The sequence below is a fragment of the Alternaria postmessia genome, assembly GCF_024291825.1.
Source record: "Alternaria postmessia strain BMP 2775 chromosome Unknown scaffold_92, whole genome shotgun sequence".
Classification (NCBI taxonomy): domain Eukaryota; kingdom Fungi; phylum Ascomycota; class Dothideomycetes; order Pleosporales; family Pleosporaceae; genus Alternaria; species Alternaria postmessia.
Window position 1 is genome coordinate 74,634 of NW_026260165.1, and position 13,609 is coordinate 88,242.

A 13,609-nucleotide genomic window follows, 5' to 3' on the forward strand; every position below is an offset into this window, starting at 1 on the left:
TATCAATTCACTCTATCGGGCCCTGCATGAGCCATGGCAAAGCGCACTATGCAACGGCCTGCCTTCCCGCCTCAACAACGTCGGGCGGAGCTTCTATTTTTTCTTGACGTCTTGCAAGTCTTGACGTCGATGGCGGGTCCTACGACAGACGACCAGTATTGCGTCTATGCATCCCCCTTCCCCTGCCGCGACAGACGAAGCTGGACGAATGATGAAATTGTGTGCTGAAGGATTTGGCCGTTGCTCAACCCCTGGGCGTTCGCAGAGACAAGGTGGCGTTGTCTGTGATTGGCTTAATCAGCGCCCCTAGCCTTGCATCCGACACCAGCGTACGCGTCCTCTTCGAACGGCGCGGGCGGAAGAGTCTAGGCTAAAAATAAGCCATCAGCGAGCCATGGCAAAGTGGGCTCAGCAATGCAACGAGAGCAGCTGCATGGACGCCTGAGGTGTGCGCTGCTGATATAATAGTGTTGCATTGCCTCCTCGCAAGCTGAAGCTGTCAATTTGCATGTCACCTGTTCAATGCCTGCAATCAGTGGTGTTGAGCCATTTCGGCCCCTCTGACAGGCCCCACAGTTCCAATACTCTGCTGCTGCAGAACATGGGCAAGACTCCGCAGGAGCACATGGTATCCCACACGATGACGTCCAACCGCGTGGATCCCGTCTGAGAGTTGTGATCCTCACCTTGTTTGGGTCCATCCGACTGTCAGCATTCGCGACCTGTCGTGGTTTCCAGGAGCAACAAAGCGGGCACGCTGGCACAAGGCCGAACTGTATTGTCGCCACAACAACTCAAAGCGGGGGTACTGCTTCGACCGTCTCGTCTCTTGACGCCACTCCTGTAACCGTGGCGATTAATCCCGTCTATATAGCAGATATCGCGATGCATCTTCATCGAGATAAGCGCACGTCCGCGGTGCCAACCACCCCGCAACGACCATACCTCAAAGCTCGATCTCCTTGAAACAGATGGCTTGCTGGTTCGGCACCTCTCCGGGGGAACGATGGATTGGGCAGAGGCCAATATTCAAACAATATTGACCTGAGGTCTGGCCATCAAAAAGTGAGCACGTGTAGATCGTGGATTAAGCGCCGCAGTCGACGACAATCGTGAAGGCTCTTCAAGCGTGTTGTGCCTACGCCCTGATAGAAAACTCCACACCTTTGGCTTGCGCGTTGGATGTGCAAGTGCGACTCGAAACTTGCGTGGCTTTTACGCGTGTGCCTTCTCTGCTGGATCGAGCTCTGATGGGAACTAGTGGGGACTGTAGTGAGTTGCAGCGTTGTGCTATAATGGTCCAGCGCCTCTTGGCTTGCGAGAAGGCGCAGAAAGCTATCGCATCTCTGCACTTGCACTAACGCCTAGTGAGAAGCAATCGGAAGCGACACACCCTCCAAGCTGGCAATGCATCTGGATCGCGATTCGCGTTGGAATTGTGCTGCGCCATTCTGCAGACTGGAAAGAATATGAGCAGATCTTCTCATCTCCCGTAACCTTAAGCACGTTGTACCGAAAGAACAACAGAGACAAGCTTCGAGTGTTCCTTGGATGTATTGAGGGCGCACGAAATAAGCTTATAGGGTCATCGTCGATTTCATTAGTGTTAGCAGATGCTAGGATCTTCCCAAGGGCGATCCTCTGCCCAGATGCTACCTTCTTTCGTCTACGAAGATATATGATTTGTGGTTTCGAAAGCAAATGGGAACGCGCAAACTCTCATGTATCAGTAATGTGTGTTTACTTGTCCTTAGGAATTCGGCCTGTCTCATCTGGAGGGGGTGTTTCCCTGCGCGGAAGTCGTGAGTGGCTCGCTGTCGCCGAATGAATGATTTGTTTTTTCACCCCCAGATGACGTATGTGCAAAAGAAACAGCATGATCACTGCATACGGGAATTTGTTGCTTTTGTTCCAATGGTCGGGGTACGTAGGTGACTACCATGAACACACTGCGAGGCTGCGCCGGTGATGAACCAATCAAAATGAATCAAGCTCCGAACGCGGACGGGCCTTCAAATCTCCGACGTTCCTGCCACTTTCGACTCATCGCAACGACCCCACGTTCTGGAGTATTATACCAGACAACTTTGAACCCTAACCGCAAATATGCCTGGAACCAGAGGCCCCGTGCCTGTACCACTCGAAACGAAAGGTCAAAATCTCACACAAGAAATCCTCGACCTCTTAGATACAAAAGAGCCTCTCCAGAGCAATGAAGACTTCCCCGCAATATCGCAGGCCGAAATCAAGGCTGCGTTGGATAGGCTAGCAAGTCGTTCGATGGTCGCATACAAGTCGTTGGACTCAGAAAAGGTCGTACTCACACCAGAGTCGGAAGGCATAGTAGCAGAAGGCAGCCACGAATTCAAGGTCTGGAAATATGTCAAAGAGAAGGAGAGGGTTCCAATCGCAGATCTGCCTGTAGGTATACCATTACCAAGTAATTTTTTAACGTGCGTCTGACAGCAATACAGAACGTCTTCGGTAAAGAGGTTGCAAGCGTAGGACAGGGTAATGGTTTCAAGAACAAGTGGATCAAGAAGGACGGTAGCGACATCGTCCTGCTCCAGACTGAAGAGCCAAAAGACCTCAACCGCGAACTCCTCCAGGGTATCAAAGACACCCAATCCCTCGACGACGCCAAAATGCTTGCGCAGCTGAAGAAGAAGAAGCTTGTCACCGTTACGAAAGTCATCACATACACAATCACAAAGGGCCCCAAGTACGCAAAGGAGATACCAGTAGAACACACCGACTTGACTGTCGAACTTCTCGCCAACGACGCGTGGAAGACTGCAAACTTCAAGCCATACAATTTTGCTGCGCTCGGCGCAAACCAGGAGTCTGGCGCATTACATCCTCTGAACAAGGTCAGGCAAGAGTTCAGGAATATCTTCTTCTCACAAGGTTTCGTCGAGATGCCGACAGGACAGTATGTATTGACCCGAACATCATATGAGTATACGACTAAAATCTTCTAGCTTCGTCGACACTGGTTTCTGGAACTTCGATGCCCTCTTCGTACCACAACAACATCCCGCCCGCGACATGCAAGACACTTTCTTCGTCTCATATCCACCAAAAGCCGACAAGCCACGGTTAGACCCCGCGAACGAAGCTACGATGGACCGCATGGAGGCCGGGTCAAAACGACTCTTCTCCACACCCGAGAGTGAGAAGAAGGAAAAGAAGCCCCGAGACTTTGAGAAGTACTGGGAAGATGTCAGGAAGGTTCACCAAGATGGCGCTTTCGGCTCGATAGGATGTACGCAACCGCTGATCCTCATATCTAACATGAACCATTGCTAATCCCACATGCAGACCGCTACCCATGGGAGGAAGATGAGTCCCTCCGCCTCGTCTTGCGCACACATACCACCGCCGTCTCAACATGGGCACTCCACCGTCTCGCCGAAGACCCACGTCCTGCGCGCTACTTCTCCATCGACCGTGTCTTCCGTAACGAAACAGTCGACGCAACCCATCTCGCCGAGTTCCACCAGATCGAAGGTGTAATCGCCGACTTTGGTCTCACCCTCGGTGGCCTGATGCGCTTCTTAGAAGACTTCTTCGCCAACATGGGTCTCACGAACCTGCGCTTCAAGCCCGCTTTCAACCCCTACACCGAGCCCAGTATGGAGATCTTCGGCTTCCACGTTGGCCTTGACAAGTGGATCGAGATTGGAAACAGTGGCATGTTCAGGCCAGAGATGTTGGAGCCCATGGGCCTGCCAAAGGACATGAGGGTTTATGGATTTGGATTGAGTTTGGAGAGGCCGACTATGATGAAGTATGGAGTTAGCAACATTAGGGAGTTGCTGGGTCACAAGGTTGATTTGAGCTGGATTCGGGAACAGCCGGCGGTGCGCTTTGACAAAGAGTAAACCATGGGACGGATCAGGAGAAATGAAAGGGAAAAGATTAGACGATACGCATGACTGTTACGATAGGAGACGAGTCTTGTGGAAATGATATCCAAAATGAGACTAAAAGTCTTTTGAGAGATGAGTTTGTCCGTTCGTATTTACTCCATGACTGGTATGCCGTCTTTTACAACAATCTCACCCGTCATCCGTTGGCTGAGCTTCGTCTGCCAAATCTGTGCGAAATTCTGTCGCCTTCAGGTGTGTTCGTCTCCACCGTGCCGCGGCGTGCTCTACCACAGTTGCGACTGTCTGTGTATGAGCTCTGCACTTCTTCTGTACGCAGTCTTTGACCACACATTATGTGTCCTCTTGAAGCCTTACTTGAATAACATCTGTTTTGAACCCACCAACATCTTCATTCTTTCTCCAAACTGCTCTTGACATCCTCTTCGATCATCTTGTTCCTTGCGCCCTTGTATATCCAGCTCTCCCCGTCTTTGATACCCCACCTCTTCTTTGCCCATATCAATCCATCCTGGCCCAGTCCAAATCCAAGCCCAACAAGCAATCCCATCCGTATCGTCCTCGCAGCCGTGCTCACAGGAAATTGATGCCACGCACTCCACAGCCCACCCGTAACCATACCCGCCAACCCACTCGATACGAAGTCCCTACTCCCATCCACCCCGCGATCGATTCTCCGCATATCCAATTCGTCAACACCTTCCATCTCCTCCATTGTGCGCCCCGCGCGCCATGTCCCGCGGAAGACATCTAAACTCTCTTCCACGATGAAAAATATTGAGGACCACGCTGCAATGTATGTACCCTTTTTCAACCCTTCGACAATGCCATAGCGCCATTTGTAATAGTTCTTGGACTTGTGGTAGAGGTACCACCCGGGGTTTGAGATGGGCAGACGATGCGCGTTTTCGGCGCGGAAGCGCAGAGAGGCCATGTGACCGGCGTTGAGAGAGCCGAGGGTGAAGCCTGAGAGGAAGGAGAGCGAGGTTGTGAGGAGGAGGCGGCGGTCAAAGGGCATGCCTAGGCGGGGAGCGTAGGGGAGGGGTTGCGATGGTCGCGAGGGTTGTCTTGCGAGCATTTCTGGGGTCTCGATTGTGGATTGTTGGGGCGATGTTGTTGCCATTGTGAGTTTGGTGCCCTGCGTTGGGCGAGTGAGTGGTCTTGTAACTATAGAAATGCGTGTCTGGTGAGGTTTGCGATGGGTGCGGAGGTGGTGCGGAGATTCTCGAGGTTCGATATCGTCGAAAACAGGAAGGAATGCTAGTAATGATGTTGTGTTTTTCACGAGGCCTGAATAATGTGCACTTGGAAATTGGAAACGAAGATAGCCTTTACCGTATGAAGAAGGGAGTTCCGAGTATGTCAAAGTCGCGGAAGCTTGTGAGATCACTACGCCAAGATTTCCATGCAGGGATGCGGGTCGCGCTTTCCCTCCCCGCGAACCCCCTCCATTGCTTTAGCAACAACGCGTCTAGATCCTCCGAACACTTCAGTTGCATCCGAAAATATTCGACAATCTTGAATACACGCGTACAATACATATCAGGCAACTCCTTATCACTGTGGTTCATCGCCACCTTAGCAAGTAACAATCTCCATTACAGTAATACGGTCACAACACGTCACAATGGCGACACCTTCACCACAGACATGGACGCTTCGCCTCAAGTCTCACAAAACCACCGTCATCCTCCATGTCGACCCATTACATACCTTCGACACGATCAAAACCTACCTATACGACGCTCTTCAAGAAACAGGTTTCAAGAACTCTACCGGCGAATCGATACCACTACCCTCATCTGCTTCGGACATCCAGCTCGGCCGCCCGGCAAATATCAACGATGCATCCGAGGGTTTCACACTAGGCGAGTGGGAAGGGGCATACATAGTTAGCGACGAGGAACAGGTGGAGGGCAAGGGCAAGGGCAAAGCTACCAAAGCAAACGCAGGTGGTAGTTCAAGTGCTGGAGCAAGGGCTGACACAGAAAAGATCAAGCAATGTCCCAAGGGCGCGGGACTGAAAGATGGCGCTGTGCTGGCTTTCAGGTGGGCTGGCGATGGCAGCTGGGACGGTGAAGATGAGTTCGATCTCAGCAAGGACAGTCGAAAAGATGACAACATGTGGGGTGTTACGCTGGCGAGCTTTGAAGACGCGTATGGTGTTGAGAATGAGACGGATGTTGGTGGCAGACCGGAGTTCGAGGGCTGAGTGGGGATGAACTATCATTTGGACCTCGCATACACGGGTTCGCTGTATGAAGAGAGCAGAAGTGATACAATGTCGAGACTATCATCTGCAGAGACACTCATTGCGAATGCCCGCTACACTTTGTAAGCCGAACTTGGAGAGCTTTCGATAACGGCGTGACTGACTGCTGCTTAGCGACCTCGCGAAGTTCTGTGGCCTATCAAACGTACCTTCAGCCTCGCGGCATCTGATCAAAAATCGGCCAGCACAGCCCCGCTTTGCGCATTGCATATCTTACGTGTATCAGCTGTATCTTCTTGCCAACATCGCTTCTCTACCGTCAGCTTCACTGTCACGTAGTCATTAAGATGGACGCTTTCATTAAGATGAAAGCTACATCCCACCATGCTTTAGCAGCAAAAGATGACATCTTTTTCAAGCATCAACCTCTCGACCTCTCTAAACCAACAATACGGCTTGTGCACCTGCTTCCGCTCCCATCGCCTAATGGTCACATCCAATGTTCCATTTCGCACGCTACTATCGGCTCCACATACACTTGTCTATCTTACTGTTGGGGAGATCCCAACCCATCATGTCTCATTGAAATCGATGATAAAGCTTTCGCCATCGGCCACAATCTTTTCGACTTCCTTGCTACCGCACGTAGAACAGCTGCCTGCGATGACTCTCTTGCAACGGGGCCATACTGGATTGATGCATTGTGTATCGATCAGTCGAACGTATCCGAGCGGAATCACCAGGTTCGTCAGATGGGGACGATCTACGCTCAGGCAGTACAAGTGCACGTTTGGCTCGGCCCTGCGCTACCGGACATTGCTGTGTCAAGATCAAGGAAGCTGAGGTCTAGCTATGAAAGACAGGACTTTTTGGACACCAATAGCACAGACGAACTCTTGCAGCACGTCTCAGAGAACGTATATTGGACTCGCGCGTGGATTGTACAAGAGCTGGTGCTTGCTCAGCAGGTAATCATATGTATAGGCCCGTTGTTTTTGGACTTGGATGATTTTGACTGGAGAACGCGGCCAAAATGGGAGTCAGTTCCGACGATTCGAATCAATCCTTTCTGGCGACTCAACCGCATCCGATGTGGAAGGCTTTTCAACGACAAATTATCTATCAGAAAATCTCTAATTCGTTTGATAGAGTACTTTCATGATAAGCAGTGCTCTGATCCTCGAGATCGTATCTTCTCATTGCTTTCAATAGTGAGAGGTGAGGGCGAAGACCTAGAAGTCGATTATGGTCTCTCCCGAGCAGAACTAGCGTTCGAGGTGTTGCGCAAATGCGAACGCTCCCTGTGTCTTTGTACGGCTATACTAGTTGCACAGACGCTACAGCTGGATATCGATGGCCTCGAGCCCGATCTTCGGCTACTACCCTGCCTTGAGTTTTGTATCAAAGACATCCCTGTATCATCCGACTTCAGCCAGGGACGGCAAAGAGGAGTATGGGAGGAATGCGTTCGATCTGGTCTGGACTTTGGAGCCACTTGCAGATGCAGTGCGTTGTATCCTTGGAGACTCAATCCGTATCTGACATATTTGGATAACGCTGAATCTCTGCACCGAAGGCCAACACAGATGGAAGATATCACTTTCAGACCGGTTGAAGGGCTAGATGATATCTATATAGTGCGCATATCACTCTCGTTCCTAGCGACAATCGTGCAGCACCCTGTGGAACTGTGCCCGGACGTACAGTACAAGTCAAAAAGCGATCGTTTTCCTGTCGGCTATCCGCGAATTTGCTATGCCACTGACCCCCTGCAACCACCAGGGGCCACAGATTCTTCGTCCCTTTTTGTTCGTCTTCAGTCGCAGCCGTCAGGACCAGTAGAAAAGCAAAGCCCTGCCGAGTACGAGCGTTTTTCGTGGAAGCAGTACTCCGCAAGTATCTTGGATGCAGTAAAAGCCTTGAGATCGTCACCACTCATAAGCATTGGAAGGAAATACTTGTGGAGGGATGATCCAATATCTGGGCGTATACGAAGTGCATTAATTGATAACAAAGAATGGCTCGAGGTATTGGAATTCGAACGAAGGAAGAATGGGAGAGACATGAATGGTTTTCGGTATGGACTTTACTAATACTCAAATGGAGCAACATAGTTAGAAATGCTTCAGGGAAAACACGAATTTGCAATGTGAAAATGGTTGAAACAAGTGTTTACATGCATATGATGAAGACCAAGAAGGGCAAAGATCCACCCAGAACACAGCCAAATTACTGGAGGGCAGAAAACAAATTCTAAAGATTGCAAGCTCGATGGGAACGACCAGATGGAAGCTACGTGCCGTTGCTTTACCTCTATCTCTTTCCAACCAGAAAGAAATAAGACAAAGTCTACCATCAATAAAAACAGGCTCGCATAAACGAAGTGTTGTGCATTAGCGGACAGATGATAGCTTTGAGCTGATTTCTTGTTACAGGATTTGCAGGAATTGTTCAGCTGAGTAACGAGGTGGGCAAAACAGAGACTGCCTTCGGTGAGAATTCATTAAGTAAGGGCGACTTTCAACATGATAACAGGGCATCGTGGCGATACAAAAGTAGCTCTTGGAATGATTCATTGAGGTGAGTTCTGATGAGTTTTGCAGTAAACCATTTGTGTGCTTTTTGAATACTTTGTGTTCTACGGAGGAACTACTACTTAGCTAGATGATCTCGAATGCGCGCAATGAGCTTTTCAGCCCCAAGTAAACAGGCCTTCAGTCATGGACGACGTAGTATTGGTTTGCTTCACGACAGGAAGTGGACGGTTTCAATTGGCGTCGAATCCTTATGTTGTCATCACCCAAGCAGCGTCTGCCGTGCCGTAAAGTTGCATTACTTGACAGGCCGCTATGTCATGAATGGACTAGCTAGTCAGACGTGTCATAACCGGTCCGACCCAGTCTTTTACGCGTAGATGTAACTTCTTTATCTACCAAAGACCCCGAAACAACACTGTATCTTTCACTAATCTGCTTCTGAATGCTTTCACCTGAGGTCTTTTGATTGACCTCACCGCAAAGATAATGCTATGCGACGACCTAGCTCTGGACTATGCGGACCGGACATACGAGGCCTGGAAGCGAAAGCTTGACGCTGCGCAGGAGGCAATTATCCAATTTGTGACCAAGAGACTCAAAAGCCATGTGGCTGGAGAGTTTGGCGGCTATCTTGAAGGATCTTACAACATATGCTTGATCGTCAAGGTCAGCGCAAAGCCCACATATGTGATACGCTTCCCAAAACCAGGACGTACCGCGGTATGTTTCATAGAGGAGAAAGTTCGGAATGAAATTCAAATCGTGTCTCTGCTTCGAGAGAAAACCACGATTCCCTTGCCAACAATCTATACCTGGGGTATGACTGATGATAGCCCATCGCAGATTGGGCCGTTCATCATAATGGAATATATCGAAGGAAGGCGATTGATGGAAGCATTAAAACAACCTACGGAAACCAAAGATGGCAAAGTCGATCTTTGGAAAGACTTGGGCAACTCAAGAGTACTTCATGCCTACACCCAGATAGCTGACTATCTGCTGCAAATTTATCAACTGGATTTCAGCGCAGCCGGTGCTATCAGCAGAAGCCACACACGTGATTGGGTGGTCACCGAACGGCCTCTCACAAACCATATGAATAGTTTAGCAACCGATGTTTCGAACTATCCAACCCAACTTTTCCCCACTTCATGCTGTAGCTCGCCAAGGATGTACTTTCAGCAGCTCGCCGACCAGCATCTGAATCATCTCCATACTCATCGAAACGCAGTGGGCAATCTCGAAGATGCAAGGAGGTATTTCATTGCCCGTCATCGTCTCAAGCAGTCCATAGACAGATTTCTATACACCAACAACAACACAAGTCCTTTCAAGATCTACTGCTATGATTTTCGCCCATCGAACATGATCGTGGACGAAGATCTCAACATCAAAGCTGTTGTAGGTTTCGAATTTTGGAATGCGCTGCCCGCGCAATTCGCCCATGGCCCACCCTGGTGGCTCACTTCATTGCGACCAAATGAGTGGATTGACCGTGGCTTCGATTTTGAAGCACTAAAATCAAGACTTGAGCCGCATGTTGAGCAATTCCTACAGGTAATGGAGAAAGTGGAGAAGGAAAAAGCCACGGACGAGCCTGTGGCGTTACTATCCGTTCCCATGCGAGACTCATGGATCTCCGGCAGATTTTGGTTCAACCTTGCGATGGATGACAGCTGGACTATCGATGCTGTCTATTGGGCTGCGCTACATAAGCCTGGAGACGAGGTGCTAGATGAAGCTATGGAGGATGAATTGAAGGCATTTTATCATGTGAAAATGAAGCAACTGGAAGCGTTTAACGTAGAGTGCAGGGAGCGTGGAATCTGAGATGCAGGTCATGTACGGAATTGGATCATGATAGCATGGTCACATGAACCACACTATATCTCGAAAATTTATAATTTCAGACTTTGTCCAGTATTGCTTTCTTCGAAGCTTACGTATGGAGTCAGAACAGGCGTAGAAGCAGTAGGGGTAGCCGACATTTTACGCGACTTTACGCTTTGCATTGCCATATGGCCATGCTGATGCTAGTGAAACGCATATGCAATAGATTCTATGGATAGTTTGATTACCCAGGAGTAGAATCCCTGTTTTGTGGGGTGCAGCAACGTGCTTTTCGATGTGAAGGTGCGGGCCGGACAGCATTATAGTCCCCATGATCAATTTCCAACGCTAGTCATCGTAGCTACCTAGATGAGCTAGTATGTTTGAAACCATCCCGACAGCGAGCCAATCGCGTAGTTGGTCATTGCAACGACTACGATGAATGCGGTAAGTGGCCGAAGCGTTGTACATTGTTCGGTCACGGCTGGGGAAGAAGACGGAAGCGCTCCGGTACTCTGAGCGTTAAGCGGGTCGGTACACTTCGCAGAGGAATATTCCACGAATCTGGGGTACGGCACATGGGTATGAGCCGGAGATACTAATGCAATGCGGCTCGCGAAACTCGTGGAAGTAATCGAGGATGCATCATCATCTCTTCTCCGGCGAAATCAATCTAGTCAGCCGAGTGTCTGAAATACTTGGAGGCCGACTTAGACCCAATAGAAGTTTTAAGAATCTTTACGCTCATCAAGGGTGTGACAGACTACTCAGAGCAGGGGACGGAAGATCGCCGTGTTCGAAGAGGATATGGAAACCGCTGATCATGAGATCGCAAAAGATGATGTGGTATATAACTACCAGAGAAATGCATCTTTATGCTTCTCGCCAGGTCATTCAATCGCTCAAGTGGTGATTCATCACAGCTTCCTTCGTTCCACAAGATCCGTTAAGGCGGCATTCTTTCCATTATGTTCTCCAAGATCACATCTCTTCTCGCCCTTGTGGCAACGGCCAACGCGCATGGCTACCTCTCTTCTCCGATGAGCCGAACTGGCTTGAATGCGCAAGTGAGTGTGCTAAGCCTTGACATGTCTGAATACGGTCATTGACACATCGTAGTCTGGTGCGGATACTTGCCCGGAGTGTACTATCCTCGAACCCGTCACAGCATGGCCAGACCTTGACGCCGCAAAGGTGGGTCGCTCGGGCCCTTGCGGATACAACGCTCGCGTATCTGTGGACTACAACCAGCCCGGCCCTCGTTGGGGTTCACAACCCATCATCACCTACAAAGGCGGTGATGTGGTAGATGTACAATGGTGCCTTGATGCCAATGGTGACCATGGCGGCATGTTCAGCTACCGCATATGCCAGAATCAAGCCATTGTCGACAAGCTCCTAACCCCTGGGTACCTTCCGACTGAGGCAGAGAAGCAGGCAGCAGAAGACTGCTTCCAGGCCGGTGAGCTGAAGTGTACCGATGTTCCCGGCCAGACGTGCGGTTACAACTCCGACTGTCAACAAGGCCAAGCTTGCTGGAGGAACGACTGGTTCACATGTAAGTGCATCTTCGCCTGTTTGACCAAGGGCATTCCGACTGATACCGAAAAGGTGGCGGCTTCAATGACGGTTCGAAGTGCAGGAGCGTTGACAACGCAGCTCTCAACTCGTGCTATACCAGCATCGCTGGCGGATACACAGTCAGCTCAAAGATCAAGATCCCCAACTACACGAGCAACCACACGCTATTGTCTTTCAAGTGGAACTCATTCCAGACTCCACAGGTCTACTTGACTTGCGCGGACATCAAGATCACAGGCAGCGGCCCAGGCGGCTCCACCCCACCCACTTCGAGCAAAGCTCCAACGACTACAACGAAACCGACTTCCACGGCGGTACCCAGCGGTTGCGCGACACCCGTTGCTACTGTAGCTGTGACATTCGACTCCAAGATCACGACGGTCGTGGGCCAGACAGTCAAGATTGTTGGGTCGATCGCCCAACTTGGTAGCTGGAACACAGCCTCTGCACCCGCGCTCTCTGCGAGCCAGTACACCAGCGCGAATCCGCTCTGGTCCACGAAGATCAACTTACCGGCTGGCACCAGCTTCGAGTACAAGTTCATCAAGGTCGAGAGCAGTGGTACCGTGACGTACGAGTCGGGTGCTAACCGTGTATATACCGTGCCGAAGGGATGTTCGAGCACAGCCACCGTTGCTAGCACGTGGAAGTAGGCCTTTCGATAATCGTTTGGATACGGGTGGCCACAAATGTTCTGAGGGGCAGAGCAGGAAAGCTTGTGATATGTTAGTCATTATTGAACGCATGGAATTATGTCAAACCCTCGTTGGAGCCAGCCGTGCAAAACTAAGCCCGTGATGGAACATGTTATGATTCCTGGCCGTGTTACAGATATTACCGTATAAGTGTCGGAATCTTTAGTGATTCAACGTTCCGGCAAAACTCCGCGAGGGAAATATGCCATGCTTGGGCTGTCGCATCGTAGGGAACAACCTCAAGAACTCGGGAGGCTGGGAAGCTTCGTTGTTCGTCACGTGTCCGCGTCCATGACGCACTAATCTCCTCTAAGTCGCGGATCTGACACGCTCATCTCTTCCCTTCCTTTTTCAAAGTCTCTCGAAGCACAAACATCATCCCGCCTATTGAGATTAGAAAGTTAGTCAAAGTAACGGCTGAATCTGCAGAGACAAGCCGGTTTCTTTTGTGCTGATGACGCCATCTGTGCCTCGACCGGGAACACGGTACCTTGCGTCTTGGCAATCCGTCGCGTTCCTGCCACCCAAATGCTCATCAGGCCGGCAACATATCAAGCTCCATCTGGCAGGTCGTGTAACCACAACATGCGTATCACCAAGGACCCCGCTCCTATCAGCGATATTATTGTCCAGAATGCACAAGGCCAACGTCCGCCCAGATGCCGGCTCAATAAAAGTCGGTTAAGCCGTGGAAAGCTTCCTTGGCACACAGCTAATAAGGCAGGTGCGTACATGCAAGATCTTGGCAGCGATTGTGATGCTCCGCTCCGCATGTTGTGACACCGCCCGTGAACCCGGACTGCATATAACAGCATCTCAGGCGGACATGGTTCTCTAGAAGTTCTTTCTGCACTTCCGACTTCT

The 13,609-nt window shown here is 50.3% G+C and overlaps 5 protein-coding genes across 5 annotated transcripts; 4 read left to right on the plus strand and 1 right to left on the minus strand.

Moving 5' to 3' along the window:
• Positions 1-2,106: 2,106 nt before the first annotated feature.
• On the plus strand, positions 2,107-3,884 carry J4E82_009501 (uncharacterized protein; the record flags this gene model as incomplete). The annotated part of the gene is made up of 4 exons (XM_051735725.1): positions 2,107-2,421; positions 2,475-2,932; positions 2,982-3,265; positions 3,322-3,884. The coding sequence occupies 4 exons, from the start codon at positions 2,107-2,109 to the stop codon at positions 3,882-3,884; spliced, it is 1,620 nt and encodes a 539-aa protein (XP_051584526.1).
• A 397-nt stretch (positions 3,885-4,281) lies between these two features.
• Positions 4,282-5,013, minus strand: J4E82_009502 (uncharacterized protein; the record flags this gene model as incomplete). The annotated part of the gene is made up of 1 exon (XM_051735726.1): positions 4,282-5,013. The coding sequence occupies one exon, from the start codon at positions 5,011-5,013 to the stop codon at positions 4,282-4,284; it is 732 nt and encodes a 243-aa protein (XP_051584527.1).
• Positions 5,014-5,517: 504 nt separating this feature from the next.
• Positions 5,518-6,102, plus strand: J4E82_009503 (uncharacterized protein; the record flags this gene model as incomplete). Its single annotated transcript, XM_051735727.1, has 1 exon — positions 5,518-6,102. The coding sequence occupies one exon, from the start codon at positions 5,518-5,520 to the stop codon at positions 6,100-6,102; it is 585 nt and encodes a 194-aa protein (XP_051584528.1).
• A 3,023-nt stretch (positions 6,103-9,125) lies between these two features.
• J4E82_009504 (uncharacterized protein) lies at positions 9,126-10,469 on the plus strand (the record flags this gene model as incomplete). Its single annotated transcript, XM_051735728.1, has 1 exon — positions 9,126-10,469. The coding sequence occupies one exon, from the start codon at positions 9,126-9,128 to the stop codon at positions 10,467-10,469; it is 1,344 nt and encodes a 447-aa protein (XP_051584529.1).
• Positions 10,470-11,437: 968 nt separating this feature from the next.
• Positions 11,438-12,703, plus strand: J4E82_009505 (uncharacterized protein; the record flags this gene model as incomplete). Its single annotated transcript, XM_051735729.1, has 3 exons — positions 11,438-11,536; positions 11,589-12,027; positions 12,081-12,703. The coding sequence occupies 3 exons, from the start codon at positions 11,438-11,440 to the stop codon at positions 12,701-12,703; spliced, it is 1,161 nt and encodes a 386-aa protein (XP_051584530.1).
• Between the last annotated feature and the right edge of the window lie 906 nt (positions 12,704-13,609).